Here is a 16,851-nt window from a genome sequence, read left to right as displayed (position 1 = left end):
ATAGAGGGCACAGTAAGTGAGGGAGGGGTGTGATGTGTGTGTTAGAGAATATCATAGTTTGGTGTTAAGAAGTAGGTTATGATGTCTGGGCATAAGGTGGGAGGAAAGGCTGATCTGTGCTAATAAGATGAGGAGCGGGATATGTAACTTTAGGCGGTGGTCTAAGAAGAGACTGTAAGGAATCAGATTTCAGTGCTGGGAGTCCTGATTTCAGTGAGTCACTAAGGAACCTCAGAGCTGCCTTTGTTTCACTCTGCTCTGGAAAGCAGAGAGAAAGCTGCACACTTTAACTTTTTTTTAATATTTATTGTGCTTGTTCATCCTATTGTTTTATTTTCATGGTTTCCCTCTGAAGATTTATTTTTCCTTGACCCTCTTCAAAGATGGATTCTAGGTAAGAAACTAAATAGTTTGTTTATTGATTTTCCTGAACAGCTGTATTTGCAGATTTCTAGGTATTCTAAACTGTATTTTCATTATCTGTATTCCTTGGCTTAGGCATTTGCAGAAACCCTGGAGACAATTATACTTTACATTGTTTGGCTTGATCTTTCCATTCATTGTTGGTGCTCAGTTCTTAGAAGGTAAGTGAACCCTTGAAAGTTTTTCATCAGTCTGTGAGTGCAGGTGGTCATACCTGAAAGTAGGATATTGTTATTGCCTTTGAACTTGTTGATAGAACAATGTTGTAATGTATATATACATTTTGTTTATCTTGTTGACACTTTTTTTTAAATGTGTTAAATTATACAGTGTCAAAATAGTATCATTTCTAGGTTTGAAAAGGGCTAAGGTGGAATAAAATGTAGCAGAAGGAACGTTTTGGATATGAAACACTATTTCTACAATTACTACAATATAAAACTGTACAGAGTCTCAATCATTTTTTTGTGTGAATCTAAAACCTCTTTGGGCTGATGTAAATGAACTGATATTGCAAAGCTAGGCACAGGCAATTGGGCTAATACTGTTAGTATATTCACTTATTCAGTGAGTGAATTTAAATGCACTAAGATTTACACTGTAACTGTGCAGACATAATTAATTAAATGAATGATACTGGATTTAAAGGGAAATTCCAGTCAAAATGTAAATGCACATAGATTAATTACATCTTTGAATAGAAACATCTTTGCACTGTACATGTATTAGCAAAAATGCTTCTAGTAATAGTTATCACTGTTTTAGTGTTAAAAAAAACAAGTGTTGTGTTTAAAATGCTGGTGCACGGTGCATACTTAAATACACTTTTGAAACAGCTATAGCTTTTATTAGAAGCATTTTTGCTAATGCATGTATATTACAAAAATGTTTATATTCAATACTGAAATGCACCCATGTGGTTTTCAATTTTGGCTGGAATATCCCTTTAAAGAGTCATAATTTTTGTATGAAAGCAAAAAAAAAAAAAAATGGTGTTTATTAGTAGAGCTAATATACTGATAATAAAATTATCTAAATGTATCTGACTAGGTACTTCAAAAAGACATTAAACACTTTGAGATGGTAAAATAACATTATAAATCCTATTTATAAAAAAAATCTGCAATATACTTTCATTACCTATTTTGTCCAATTTACCTGTAATTCCATTCAGAAATGATGAGCTTTTCAGTTCCTCTTAGAAATGGAAATGCAGAGCACTGTTATATTCCACAAAGCCATTGGCTGCACACTCTAGTGACCTATATATACCTCTCCTTAATTGGCCACAGCACAGAAGGTAACCTAAGTTACAATATGGCAGCTCCCATTGTTTTATAGACACTAAAACTTTACACTTATTTTGTCAATATTTAAACAGCTAATGAAAATTTAAAAAATAAATCTACATGCTATTCTCAGACTAATCTTTTCTTTGAATGTATCATTCTATCTAGCATTTATTTAGTGTTTAATGTCTCTTTAAATTGGATAATCTGATACACTAAATTGCAAAGGTTTGAATCTGGTACACTAATACCCTAAATTCTCAATTTTTCGAGTTCTTAATATTTTTAATAGTATGTGCTCCTGTTTAAGTTATGTGACTGTAAATGTATGAATATTGTAGGAATACTGAATTTTTTAGATGTCTTACAGTTGCAGATTTTGTACCAATATTTCATACTGGGTCATGTGACACGTAGTCCAGAGCTTTGTCAAACTAGTGCACTTATATATGTCTTGGCAAATAATGCAGTGATCTCTGCAGAAAGATTGGTTTAATAACAATCACACTTCATCTGAGATGGAAAAAATTTGAATGAGATGTTCATATAAAGTCCTCAGTGAACTATACATAGTTATATGTTACGTTTTATGCATTCTTGCTACATTAAGCTGAAATCGTTTTTTGTGTTTCATTTTTACATTTATTAATTAGTAACTATAATAAATGAAGTTATTGTGTTTGGAAGTCAATAGTACAGTGTCAGTAAGACTCTTTTCTTTAACATGTATTTATCATTTCATCAGTACGTTGTGTGCAAGCCCATTGCATGGATACAGAAACTTATTGCTTGCTAATTTATGCCAATGTTTTTCAACTCCAGTTCTTAGGGCACACAAACAGGCCAGATTTTCATGGTATCTAAACTAGTGCATGTGTGAAATAAACTTCTAATAAGTAATCTTCTTAGGCTTACCATATTGCCGCTTTAAAAAGGGACACATATGAAAAATACATATGTCAGGGCTGTTTAAAGAAATGGTTTTGTATAAGAACCCTCACATATGTATTTTTCATATGTGTTCCTTCTTAAAGCGGCAATATGGTCAGCCTAAATCTTCTGGTAAGAGCAGGTTATTACCATGGTTACTAAACTGATTATTTCACATGTGCTGTAGTTCAGATATCATGAAAATCTGGCTTCTTTGTGTGCCCTGTGGACTGGAGCTGAAAAACACTGCTCTGTGCACCAGTGAGCACAGGGATATACACATATCTCTGCATTAAAAAAAAAGCTGTACCAGTGTTTTTCAACTCCAGTCCTCAGGGCACACTAATGGTCCAGATTTAATGATATCTGAAGTAGAATTTAGGAGAATGATTAAATGATCAGTGGCCATGGTTACTAACCTGCTCTCACCCATTGGTTGATTATTTCACCAGTGCATCATGAAAATCTGGCACTTTATTATGCCCTGAGGACTGAAGTTAAAAAAACACTGAGCTACACAGTGATTATTAAACTATTCTTGTGACAATTAAAGGGACATTAACCACTTTGAGATGGTAATATAGAATGATAAACCGTATATATATATATAAAAAAACTTCTACAATATACTTTCATTATTTATTTTGTTCCCTGTTCCTGTAATTCCATTCTGAAATTGTGAGCTTTTCAGTTCCTGTTAGAAATAGAAGTGCAGAACACTGTTATATTCCAGACAGCCATTGGCTGCACACTCTAGTGACCTATATATAACTGTCCCTTATTGGCCACAACAGAGAAGGTAACCTAAGTTACAACATGGCAGCTCCCATAGTTTTTTAGGCACTAACATTTTACACTTATTTTGTCAATATTTAAACAGCTAATAAAACTTTAAAAATACATCTACATGTTATTCTCAGACTAATCTTTTCTTTGAATGCATTATTCTATCTAGCATTTATTTAGTGTTTAATGTCCCTTTAAATGGTTGTTTATTGTTCTTCCATGACTAATGAAAATATTGGCACTAGTTTCCTCATAGTAATTACCATGGAACAGACAGCATTTTTCAACAAGGTAATTTTTCTAATGTTATGTATACCATAGTGGCTCAAATAGACACAAAATGCCATGTAGACCTCTCTGCAACCAGTTTGTTCAGGACCCCATATAAGACATTTGTTCTGCTAAGTGTGGGTCAATTAGATATTCCATGATTTTTTTAAACTACTCGTAATCAATTATTTTATCACTAACTATTGTACCCACTATTGCTGCCTTAAACATAACTGGCTGCAATAGGAAGAAAGTGTACAGAACGCAGTATGCAAGATGATTACAAATGATTTGTAAAAAAGTTGTATGACTTTTTATAAAACAGCCCCCTTGACATCTTTTTCTAATAGGTTAAAACTATATAAACATATCTCTGCTAATCATTTGCGCTCAATTTATAAGCTAGGCCATAGTTTGTAAAGGTCAACAGAGCAAAAGTTATATGCTGTAATAGCATGATTTTTTTTTTTTATTTAGAACATTCATTTAAAAACAATTTGCTAATATTTTGAAGTTAAAATTAAGTGTAGGCCAAAACTATTAGGGATGTTAAGAAAACAATGTAAATATCTCAAAGTAAATGATAAACAATGTCCTTATTTTCTGGGAAGTATTGTTAGAAATTCAATGCAATCTGTCTAACATTGAGTAAACTTATAAAATTATTTATTTTAGAGAGATATAAATTTGTTGTCTTGAAAACCAAATTTATATTTTGCCAGTTTTACTTTTTTTGTTAGAAAGAAGTTATTATGTTTTTTCACTGATCATTTCCTATAAAAAAATCACCTTCCAATTTCACTCATTATCTCTATTACTATCTACATCATCGGTTGTATTGACAACTTGCTTTTTATTCTCCCTTTCTGTACATTGCCCCTACCCCTTGTTTTTTCATTCATTCACTTATTCATTCCTCCTCATTTATATTTCTGCCCATCTTTATGAGTCCTTGCAAATTCAGGTAGAAGGCCGCATTGAGGCATTAGGTTCCAAGTGATATGAATAGTAATGCATGTTAAAGGGACACTGAACCCAATTTTTTTCTTTTGTGATTCAGATAGAGCGTGCAATTTTAAGCAACTTTCTAATTTACTCCTATTATCAAATTTTCTTCATTCTCTTGGTATCTTTATTTGAAATGCAAGAATGTAAGTTTAGATGCCGGCCCATTTTTGGTGAACAACCTGGGTTGTTCTTGCTGATTGGTGGATAATTTCATCCACCAATAAATAATTGCTTTCCATGGTCCTGAACCAAACAAATAGCTTAGATGCCTTCTTTTTCAAATAAACATAGTAAGAGAACAAAGAAAAATTGATAATAGGAGTAAATTAGAAATGTGCTTAAAATTACATGCTCTATCTGAATCATGAAACAAAAAATTGGGGTTCAGTGTCCCTTTAAGTAATGCATGAGTAGAGAGAAATATGTTGAAGGTACATTCAATTCAAAATTGAATCCCCCCCCCCCAAAAAAAAGTATTATTCAGAGTAAAACAATGTAATTCAATTACTTATTTTGCTTCCTGTTTCTGTAATTTACCACCAAAAATGTATTTGGAAAGGTTAGAGTGGATACTCCAGACTTTAGAACCCTGCCCTTACAACATTCTATGCAACGATTGTTTGATCAGTGTAGTAGCTCATTTATAGCTGACATTAACTGGCCAAAATAAAAAATAAAAAAATAATAATATAAATACAAAAGTCTTTTCAAATTTTTCTAACAACATGAGAGTTTTAAATGGTTGATATATACTATCCAAATAAAACAAATGTTATGTCCCTAAATAACCTTTAAATAACAGAGACAGACAACATTTGATGAACAAATGTATCCTGAAATTTTGATATGATATTCCATATGAAAGATTTTGCGAGAGTAATAATGATGGGATAAGATAAATACAATTAAAGGAATTATTAGGGCTGTTTTCCACACAGCAGACTTATCTGATGCCACCAGAGCTGTGTACTGTTAATATGAGGAAATCTCTCACAATGGCAATAGGGATTTACAACAGCTAAAACTACTTCAGTAGCTGTGAAATACATTTTGCAGCTCAGGATTCTGAGTCTTAAATACTGCAAAAATCATTCTACGACTTCCATAAAAAGACCTCAGAAGCAAGCACTGGTTTAAGAAACAAAAGATGTTACAAGCTGTACAAAGCATGTAACAGTTACTGCCAAGAATCAGTATTTGCCAACTTTGCAAAAACTGGATTAAGAAATGCACATTTTTTTCCATGTGACACGTTTCATAATAGCAATTTAGATTGTAGAAAGCTGACTTGTTCTATTTTTTGTACCATCTCCTATTAAACACTCCTGCAGACTACATATCTACAGTATATCTAATCAGATGTGAAATAGGATACCCTTGAAGAAAAATATGTTAATTTATTAATGTAGACTGTGTTTTTAATTAATTCATCTTGCAGCCTTCTTAAACCTTGTCCAAATATACCTTGAAAATATTTCCCAGATTGTGTCCAGGATGGAAAGGCTGGGTGCTGAGTCAGGGAACCCTATGGGCAGAGTCATCATAACCTGGGGATGGAATCCTATATCTAGAGTATCTCTCTACTCTGCTAAAAGATATCTTCTTTGGGTATCCCCCACCACATAAAATATGAAGGATTGATGTCAATAGGTGGCTGTTCTAGGGTATTTTGGAGCTGCTATAGGCTTGAATTCTTTAGGCAGATTCTTTATTACTTCTCAATTTGACATACCCGGCACACTGAAGGACTGCTACTGTTTATACATCTTACTGGGGTCTGTGCCTCAGATTGTTTCTCTAGACAGTCCACTTAGGATCCACAATGTATTGCTGCATTTGAACTGGTAATGGCTAACGACTAGTGGCTACGCACATATGCTGCTGCTTTTTGGCTCAATGGCTATATACTGCTCAAAAGGTGCAATGCATTGTGGTTCCTGAGTTTTACTAGAGTTTAACTCATTTGCATTGGTTAAACACTTAGGTGCAGGTAAAAGTATAAATGATGAAATAACTTATTAGAGTATTATATTATTGTGCTAGGATGCCCACTACAGCAGTTGCTAAAAAATAGGGAAATATAGGTGAAAGTGTGGAGTAAAATGGCATATATAAGGAACAAGAACAGAAAAGTGGAAGTGGGATTTAAAGGGACATTCTATTCCAGAATTTGTATTGTTTAAAAAGAAATATAATCCCTTTATTACCCATTCCCCAGTTTTGCATAACCAACACTGTTATATTAATACACTTTTTACTTCTGTAATTATCTTGTTTCTAAGCCTCTGCAGACTGCCCCTTATCTCAGTTCTTTTGAGAGACCATTTTAGCCAATCAGTGCTAACTTCTAGGTAACTTCACGGGAGTGAGCACAATGTTATCTATATAACACACATGAACTAGCAGTGTCTAACAGTCAGAAATAAAACAAAATCAAAATGCACTGAGATAAGAGGCAGTTCAACGGCTTAGAAATTAGCATATGAGCCTACCTAGGTTTCGCTTTCCACAAAGAATACCAAGAGTGAAGCAAATTTGATAATAAAAGCAAATTGGAAAGTTGTTTAAAATTGCATGCCCTATCTGAATCATTTAACTAAAATGTGACTGATTAGGACAAAGTTAGTATAAAGCTGTGAAACCCAATATAACTGCCTACAACCCTTGATTTTAAGAATTTAGCCTTTTAGCCATGTATGTTAGCACCCCTGTAATGTAAAGAAATAGGATGAATGATCAGAGACACAAAATTCCATCAGTGTTTTATTTAGAATACTTTTTCAGCAGCCTATATAGTAGCAGGTCAGGATAAAAATACGCCAGTAAAACTCACTGCGCTACCTACAACAATATCTGGCTAAACAAATGCTCAGAAAGCTAAACATATTAAGCATGTCACTACATGGCAGAGAGTTCAGTGAGACCCCTTCCCATAACTAACATTGCTTTTATAAAATGTTGTTAATATTCGTTAGTGAATATTATGTACTTAAAGGGATACTGAACCAGATTTTTTTTCTTCCATGATTCAGACAGAGCATGCAATTTTAAGCAACTTTTTAATTTACTCCTTTTATTAATTTTTCTTTGTTCTTTTGAGATCTTTATTTGAAAAAGCAGAAATATAAGCTTACGAGCCGGCCCATCTTTGGTTCAGCACCTGGGTACAGCTTGCTGATTGGTGGCTAAATATACCCACAAATCAGGCGCTGTCCAGTGGTCTGAACCAAAAATGTGTTAACTTGTAAGCTTACATTCCTGCTTTTTCAAATAAAGATACCAAGAGAATGAAGACAATTTGATAATAGGAGTAAATTGGAAAGTTGCTTAAAATTGCATGCTCTATCTAAATCATGAAAGAAAAAATTTGGGTTCAGTGTCCCTTTAAAGAATGCTATCATTTCCGAGGATGATAACTAACTATATTCTATGTGAAAAAACAGATGAATATATTTTCACAATATTTTTTTTCTGAACAATTGGGCTGTATGGCCAACGTATCTATTTGTTGATTTTTCTAATTAAGGTCATTTTATTGAATAGAAATATTAACTACATCCTGCTACAAAAACAAAACAAATTACAAGTCTAAGGGGCCGATTGATGATGCTGCGAATGCAGCAGTTTCCGCCGGGAACAAAAGTTATGAAGCAACGGTCATAAGACCGTTGCTCCTTAACTCATCCGCCACCTCTGAGGTGGCTGATAGCAATCATCACTGCTAGCGGCCGTTTGGCCACGAATGTGCAGGGGTCGGCATTGCACAAGCATTTCACACAAAATGCTTGTGCAATGATAAATGCCGACAGCGTATGCTATGTCGGGCCGCTACAGCGGATCATGTCCGCCCGACACTTGATAAATCGGCCTCCATAACTCTCACTGCTATCATCTATCAAAAGGGTCTTAATTCCAGATGAACAAATTATTAAGGTGGCTCCATAGCCGCATACTGTCGGCATTTAACACTGCACAAGCACTTCTAGTGAAATGCTTGTGCAATGACGCCCCTTCTCACTGGCGGCCAATAGGCCCCTGGCAGCGGCTGTCAATCATCCCGATCATATTGGATCAGGTTGATTTCACTCCACCACTTAAAAGGTGGCGGAGAAAGTTAAGGAGGGGCAGTCTTATGACCGCTGCTTTTTAATTTCCATTTCAGGCAAACCTGAAACGATAGGGCTCCGAAGCAACGTCTGCTGCTTCATAAATGGAGCCCCAAGTCTGAAACTGGATCTCTGATATATTTTGAGAGAGTGACAATTAGAAAGGACTGTAATGTTATGTTCACTAGACCACAGGGGGCTGCACTCAACCAAGCCAGGAAAGCCCCACTGTAGGTGCTATAAGAGACCCCACTGAAAAGGGGTTAATGCTGACACTAATACTTTTAAAAAAATGTATTACAATTGGTTTGTTTTTGTTTCTGTACAGATTTTTTTTTGTCATATTGTTTTATATTAGTTGGCTTGTACTTGCCCATTGAGCAGTTTGTCCCATGGAATTAACTGCACACAGTTCCTGAGTTGACAGTAGTTTGCTTTATGGTACAAAAATTAAGAATGAGTCAAAAACGAATATGACAACAGAAGGTTGCACATAAACCATTTATGGTCACACGGAAAAAAAAAGTCAGTCACTTTCTGGACCATGTGTAAAGAACATAATTTTTATGTGTGTGACAAGTGACGTCATATTGTAGTATGTGTACAAATTACAGGTCTGTGTTTTCTACAAATAAACTGCTTTTAACCAAGACAAACATAAAAAGCAAACTAGTTTATTCACGGCATGGAAGGTATGCAGCTAAGCAGTGTCACCCTTGTTTTATTTCCTTTCCATTGATAAGGAGACACTGATGTCATATTAATATCTTTACATAATTTATTTTTAGTTGAATATTAAAGAGGCATTGAAGTGAAACACATACTTGTGCACAATAATATGCATATACAATACATAACTGAGTTTTCAGTCCCAGTGCACATGTTTGAGTGCTATTTGCTAGTTATGCTTTGGTCTGTGCAACTTTCAAGGAACATTAGCAATAAGCAAAGGATTAAAGGGACATTGTACATTAGATTTTTCTTTGCATAAATGTTTTGTAGATGATACATTTATATAGCCCATCTGGGAGTGTTTTGTAACAATCTAACATTTTGCTTATTTTTTAATAAGATTATGCTCATTTACAGACTCCTAACATAGCCCCACAGTGTCAAATGTATACTCGAGTTTACAGACTCCTGGTTGCTCCTGTTTATGTAATCTGTCTTTTCATATGCAGGGAAGTAGGGAGAGGGAGGGAGTGTCTGCTATTCTTGTTTTCCCAGCCCCTTTCACTGGATGTCCCAGACTACCTCATCAACAGAGCTAAACTTGGAGCTTCTAAGTGCATTTTTAAAAGGTTTTATACTGGATTTTTAGATCAGCACCTGTGTATTTTCTTCTTTATAGTAGTGTATATTACATGCAATTATATGAAAACTGTTGTATATTGTTTCTTTAAGCAAAGATATCAGCACAGCAAGCATGCAAGTGATGCCAGTTATGTAGATAGAAAAACATAGCTAGGATATTGCTTTTCATCAAAGTATAACCTATTATGATACTGGAATTTTATATCCCTTTAATTCTGTCTCAGTGATCCTTTATTTAAATATTTAAATGCTAACTTCCTGTTCAATGCATGAACATAATTTTATTTTGGTTTTAAAAGGCCATTATAGTGAAAATAGCACATGCTGTCATTCGTTAGAGCTTGCAATTTTAGCATTATCGACCCTGCAAACACATAGATAAAGTGTTGCTCTGGAGTCCAGAGAACTGGTGGCCCCGACAGAGACAGGCGCTGACCCAATCAGCTGCTGTTTCCTCTTTAAACTAGCAGTTGTCTGTGGCTCCCAAGTGATATTTTAACTATGTGTTTAACCCATTTACAAGTTTGATAGTGATTACACACTCTCATTCTCATTCGTTTACTATAATGGCCCTGCAAAACTGTTGTTGATGGTGTTAAAAAGTTTATTTACCTTGAAGAGTCACTTTAGAGCGCAATATACTTATCGGTAGAAAGTCTCAGCAAATCTCCAGATTTTACAGTGGTTATAGCGCATTAGAGCACCAGGTAGCGCAGTATAATGTTGGCTCTATAGGAACAGGTATTAGCAGTAGAAAAAGTGAGGTCACTAATTAAATTACGTCTCATTTTTAATATTTTGTACATTAAAAACATTTGTACATTAATAACATTAAGAGCTGTTCTTAGGAGGATGCAGAAAACTTTACATTGTCTAAAAAACACAGTGTACAAGGAAACATTTCATGACCTTAAAGGGACATAAAAGGAGATATGGTCTAATGTAGGCATAGAAAAAGAAGCAATCTGCCAGGAACGAACAACAGCTCAGTGCTTATTCTATGACCTGGTTACCAGCCAGGAGTAGCTTCTTATAATGTAGGCATGTGCATATGTTGGTTATACAGTATTTGTTTTACAAATAAATGCTAAATATGGCCATAGCAAGCAGCATTCCAATATTTTCAGTTCCAAATTTATTAGTGTTAAAGTTCAACACACAGGTATGTGCGCAAACTGTCACACTACTCGAGTTAGTGTCCAATCAGAAAGGACCAGAGACGAAGGTAGGTATTAGGTATCGCCGACAGTGGACTCTGGACAACTCCTGGCTGTGACTAGTTCTAGATATAAATGAGGCACAGAGCAAATTATAGTCACAGAGTAAGTACCCGTAACTGACATTAAGTATTCTCAAGGATAAAAATTAGCAAATCTAAAAATAGAATTATATATATATATATTAAAGGGGCAGTAAAGCTAAAAAATAATGTTATATAATTCTGCACATAGTGCAGAATTATATAACATTATGTTTTGCGCAAACTTTATACATCAAAATATTGCTGCACAATTTTATTATAATTTACAATTTAAAGCGCATTTGGGCATGCTGTCTACTCACAGCCGGCCCGATCGCGCCATTGAACTAAATGTAGTGCGATCGGGCTGGCTGTGAGTAGACAGGGTGCCCAGATACGCTTAGAAAAAAACAGACCCACTCAGTAGAGCAAGGAGTGGCGGTCTGTAAAATTCTAAATTATAATAAAATATTGCAGCAATATTTTGATGTATAAAGTTAGCGCAAAGATAATGTTATATAATTCTGCACTATGTGCAGAATTATATAACATTATTTTTTTAGGTTAACTGCCCCTTTAAGGGCTGAACATTTGAACAAGTCCTAAACTTAGCTGCTGTTGGCTATGTTCCTGTACTCCATGTCCCCATAATAAAGGAAGACATTTTTTGAAGAAAAACAGTGATGTTACTGGATTGCAAAAGTAATGTGCACTCACTGAAAGAAAAATTGTAGCATGAAAACAAGTGCTGTGAGACCATATCAGTATCTATATACAGTATCTCACGAAAGTGAATACACCCCTCACATTTTTGTAAATATTTTATTATATCTTTTCATGTGACAACACTGAAGAAATGACACTTTGCTACAATGTAAAGTAGTGAGTTTACGGCCTGTATAACAGTGTAAATTTGCTGTCCCCTCAAAATAACGCAACACACAGCCATTAATGTCTAAACCTCTGGCAACAAAAGTGAGTACACCCCTAAGTGGAAATGTCCAAATTGGGCCCAAAGTGTCAATTTTTTGTGTGGCCATCATTATTTTCCAGTACTGCCTTAACCCTCTTGGTCATGGAGTTCACCAGAGCTTCACAGGTTGCCACTGGAGTCCTCTTCCACTCCTCCATGATGACATCACAGAGCTGGTGGATGTTAGAGACCTTGCACTCCCCCACCTTCCGTTTGAGGATGCCCCACAAATGCTCAATAGGGTTTAGGCCTGGAGACATGCTTGGCCAGTCCATCACCTTTACCCTCAGCTTCTTTAGCAAAGCAGTGATCGTCTTAGAGATGTGTTTGGGGTCATTATCATTTTGGAATACTGCCCTGCGACCCAGTCTCCGAAGGGAGGGGATCATGCTCTGCTTCAGTATGTCACTGTACATGTTGGCATTCATGGTTCCCTCAATGAACTGTAGCTCCCCAGTGCCAGCAGCACTCATGCAGGCCCAGACCATGACACTCCCACCACCATGCTTGACTTTAGGCAAGACACACTTGTCTTTGTACACCTCACCTGGTTGCTGCCACACACGCTTGACACCATCTGAACCAAATAAGTTTATCCTAGTCTCATCGGACCACAGGACATGGTTCCAGTAATCCATATGCTTAGTCTGCTTGTCTTCAGCAAACTGTTCAGCAAACTGGAGGTTTTCTTGTGCATCATCTTTAGAAGAGGCTTCCTTCTGGGACGACAGCCCTGCAGAAAATTTGATGCAGTGTGCAGCGTATGGTCTGAGCACTGACAGGCTGACCCCCCCACCCCTTTAACCTCTGCAGCAATGCTTTCCCAAAGACAACCTCTGGATATGACGCTGAGCATGTGCACTCAACTTCTTTGGTTGACCTGTTCTGAGTGGAACCTGTCCCGTGAAACCGCTGTATGGTCTTGCCCACCGTGCTGCAGCTCAGTTTCAGGGTCTTGGCAATCTTTTTATAGCATAGGCCATCTTTATGTAGAGCAACAATTCTTTTTTTTTCAGATCCTCAGAGAGTTCTTTGCCATGAGGTGCCATGTTGAACTTCCAGTGACCAGTATAAGAGTGTGAGAGCGATAATATGAAATTTAACACACCTGCTCCCCATTCAAACCTGAGACCTTGTAACACTAATGCGTCACATGACACTGGGGAAGGAAAATGTCTAGTTGCGCCCAATTTGGACATTTCCACTTAGGGGTGTACTCTCTTTTGTTGCCAACGGTTTAAACATTAATGGCTGTGTGTTGAGCTATTTTGAGGGGACAGCAAATTCACACTGTTATACAGGCTGTACACTCACTACTTTACATTGTAGCAAAGTGTAATTTCTTCAGTGTTGTCACATGAAAAGATATAATAAAATATTTACAAAAATGTGAGGGGTGTACTCACTTTTGTGAGATACTACTGTATATATATATATATATATATATATATATATATATATATATATATATATATATATGTGTGTGTGTGTGTGTGTGTGTGTGTGTGTGTGTGTGTGTGTGTGTGTGTGTGTGTATGTGTGTGTGTGTGTGTGTGTGTGTGTGTGTGTGTGTGTGTGTGTGTGTATATGTGTGTGTGTGTGTGTGTGTGTGTGTGTGTGTGTGTGTGTATATGTGTGTGTGTGTGTGTGTGTGTGTGTATATGTGTGTGTGTGTGTGTGTGTGTGTGTGTGTGTGTGTGTGTGTGTGTGTGTTTGTGTACAGAGAAACAGCAGAATAAGGGGTTATTGTCTCAAGCAAGAGAGTGGCAGGTTCAGGAGTTATTTGAGGAAGCGCTTTATTACAGAGAGGGTGGTTGATTTATGAAATAAGCTTTGATTACTGGTGGTAAGGACAGAGACTGTAAGAAAATGCAGATCATTAAAAAATGTCTGGGATATGCATAAGGCAGTCATATGTCCTACTTAAGATTACATTTTAAAAAGAAACATGGGGTGACTTGATGGGTCTTTTGGTATTTATAAGACAACAAAATATATCTTTCTGTGTTTCTATGATACTTTGCATAATGTCTTTACATACATGTTTTTTTGTTTTTTTTCAAATGGCACAAACATTGCTTTGCCCTAGGAACACCAATGCAAGCATGACATTTGACAAACCATGGTCATTTTGGGTTAAGTGGATCATCTAAAAATAAACATACACTAAGTGGAAAAGTGCAATAGCTTAGACATTTAATAAGTCAAATGATTGATAATAAATGATGCACTGCTGACAACGTAGAAATAGTGTGGAAAGGGTGAACTTTTTTATACAGATGCTAGTGAAGTTGAGCCTTAGGAGTAGATTTGCCAAGCAGCGGATGCTGCAATCTACCCCCGATATTTCCAGCTCACAGGAAACAAGAGTTAAGAAGCAGCGGTCATAAGACCGCTGCTCCTTAACTCGTCCGCCACCTCTGAAGTGGCGGACTGCAATCACCCCGATCAGATACGATCGGGATGATTGACACCCCCTGCTAGCGGTCGATTGATTGCAAATGTGCAGGGGGCGGCATTGCATAAGCATTTCACCAGAAAGGCTTGTGCATTGTTAAATGCCGACAGCGTATGCTGCAGCAAATCATGTCCGCCCAGCATTTGATAACTCTGCCCCTTAATATTTTCTATATCTAGAACAATTGGTTTATCCAATACACTGGGGAGCCATAATGTGGTGACTAATGGTAGGGACACCTGGTTTTTAAGTACTTATTGTGTACTGGTATAGGAGTAGGAATTAGAAAATTTGGGGGTGGGGGTGGAATCCTGTGTAATAATATGGGGGGATACTGTGTGAATCTATTTCTGGATCTGCACCATAACCCTGGTACAGTATTGCAAAAAGTTTTTAAACATATGTGTGTTTTTTTGTCCAAAGCCATAGTATTGGGTCAATTTATCAAGCTATGGCAGACAGGGGCGTACAAATGCGCCCCTGTCTGCCGCAGCTCGCCTCTGGCAGGCTAAATTATGCTGCTGGAATTCAGCATTGCACAAGAGCGCTATTTTCCGCTCTTGTGCAACACCGCCCGCGCACCAATCACACGCGGGCAGGAGCTGCCAATCTCCCTGGTTGAACAAGACCGGGAACATTAAAATTCACGACCTAAGAGGCGGAGAAGAGGTTAGGGAAGCAGCGGTCTGATGACCTCTGCTTCATAAATACAGTCTGCAGGTTCTCTTGTGAGAACCTGCAGTCGTAAGGGGGGAAGGCAGGCAAAACCTTTGATAAATCGATTCCTAGATGTCTGTTTGTTTCTTGTTTTTTTGCTCTCTTGCCCTCCAATTGAGAAAAATTACAATGCGGTCCTTCAGGTGATAAGGTTAGACACCCCTGACCTGGAGTGTAATTTTGTTAATGTCAGAGTAATTATAATCCATTTCTTATCTTTTCCTAGAAAACTTAATATACAGATATTCTGGGCATAAGACAGTGTATGTGTATGACTATCTTAAGAACAAGAAGCCATTCCCTTGCTTTACCGCATGATCAGTCTGTAAGCCAAAAGCATAAAGGACCTTGTGTTAGTAACTTCCCCTGTGGTTTTTGTAAGTGGGAGGACTGGTTAGCTTGTATGATGATTTTCTGGCAGTAATATTAGAAAAATGAAGGATGTGCAGTAGGCTGTTCTAGTTAAAGGGACATTCCAATTAAAACTTATGCCCAGCATAGCTTGCAACTAAAGTAACTTTTTTTTTTTTACTCTGAGATTGGTTCCTCTGAATGCTGTGTTTGCTTTGTTCACACACTTGATTGGTTGACATGTTTATGCTTTGTACATAAGCATCAATCAGAAGCTTGCAGAACTGTGAGATTGGCATAGTGAGCCTTTTCTAAAGTAAATGAGGTTAAAAAAGGTCAAGTGTATATTGCTGCTTAGCAAAATATTTTGTGACTATAAATGGCTAGCGCAGAAATGTCCCTTTAACCCCTTAATGACTGAGGACGTGCAGGGTACGTCCTCAGAAAAAAGGCAGTTAATGCCTGAGAACGTACCCTGCACGTCCTCGGTCTGGAAAGCAGCTGGAAGCGATCCTGCTCGCTTCCAGCTGCTTTCCGGTTATTGCAGTGATGCCTCGATATCGAGGCATCCTGCAATAACATTTTTAAGCCATCCGGTGCAGAGAGAGCCACTCTGTGGCCCTCTCTGCACCGGAGATTGTTGGCTTACCGCGTTGGTGGGTGGGAGGCTGGTGGGAGGCGGGTGGTGGCCATCGATGGCCTTTGCAACGAGCAGGAGGGGCGGGATCGTGGGCGTGGGCGATCGGGGGCGCGCACTGACGCGCGCGCGTGCACGGAAGGGCAGGGGCGGGCGCGTGCACGGGGAGGGAGCGGGTGGGAACCGCTACACTACAGAAAAAAGTTAAAAAAAAAAGCATAAAAAAGGGAATAAAAGTTTTTTATTTATTAATCAATTAAGGTGTTGGGGTTTGTCTGTTAGGGGGGGTGAATCTACACTACAGAATTTCTATTTTTGTTTTAAAAAAACACGTTTTTTTCTTGAAACT

At 37.2% G+C, this 16,851-nt stretch overlaps 1 protein-coding gene across 2 annotated transcripts in view; it reads left to right on the top strand.

Annotated features, from left to right (window-relative positions):
- The first annotated feature begins 60 nt into the window (after nucleotides 1-60).
- LOC128660597 (collagen alpha-1(XV) chain) overlaps nucleotides 61-16,851 on the top strand; it is a 674,535-nt gene continuing 657,744 nt past the window's right edge. For both annotated transcript variants that reach the window (XM_053714523.1, XM_053714522.1), the window contains exons 1-2: nucleotides 61-394; nucleotides 499-584. In XM_053714523.1, the coding sequence (XP_053570498.1) occupies nucleotides 384-394; nucleotides 499-584 (97 nt within the window). In that variant the 5' untranslated portion in view covers nucleotides 61-383. The remainder of the gene's footprint in view (nucleotides 395-498; nucleotides 585-16,851) is intronic.

The sequence above is a fragment of the Bombina bombina genome, chromosome 5 (genome assembly GCF_027579735.1).
Source record: "Bombina bombina isolate aBomBom1 chromosome 5, aBomBom1.pri, whole genome shotgun sequence".
Taxonomy (NCBI): domain Eukaryota; kingdom Metazoa; phylum Chordata; class Amphibia; order Anura; family Bombinatoridae; genus Bombina; species Bombina bombina.
Note: the sequence above shows the minus strand (reverse complement) of the source record. Positions and strands in the feature narration are given on the sequence as shown.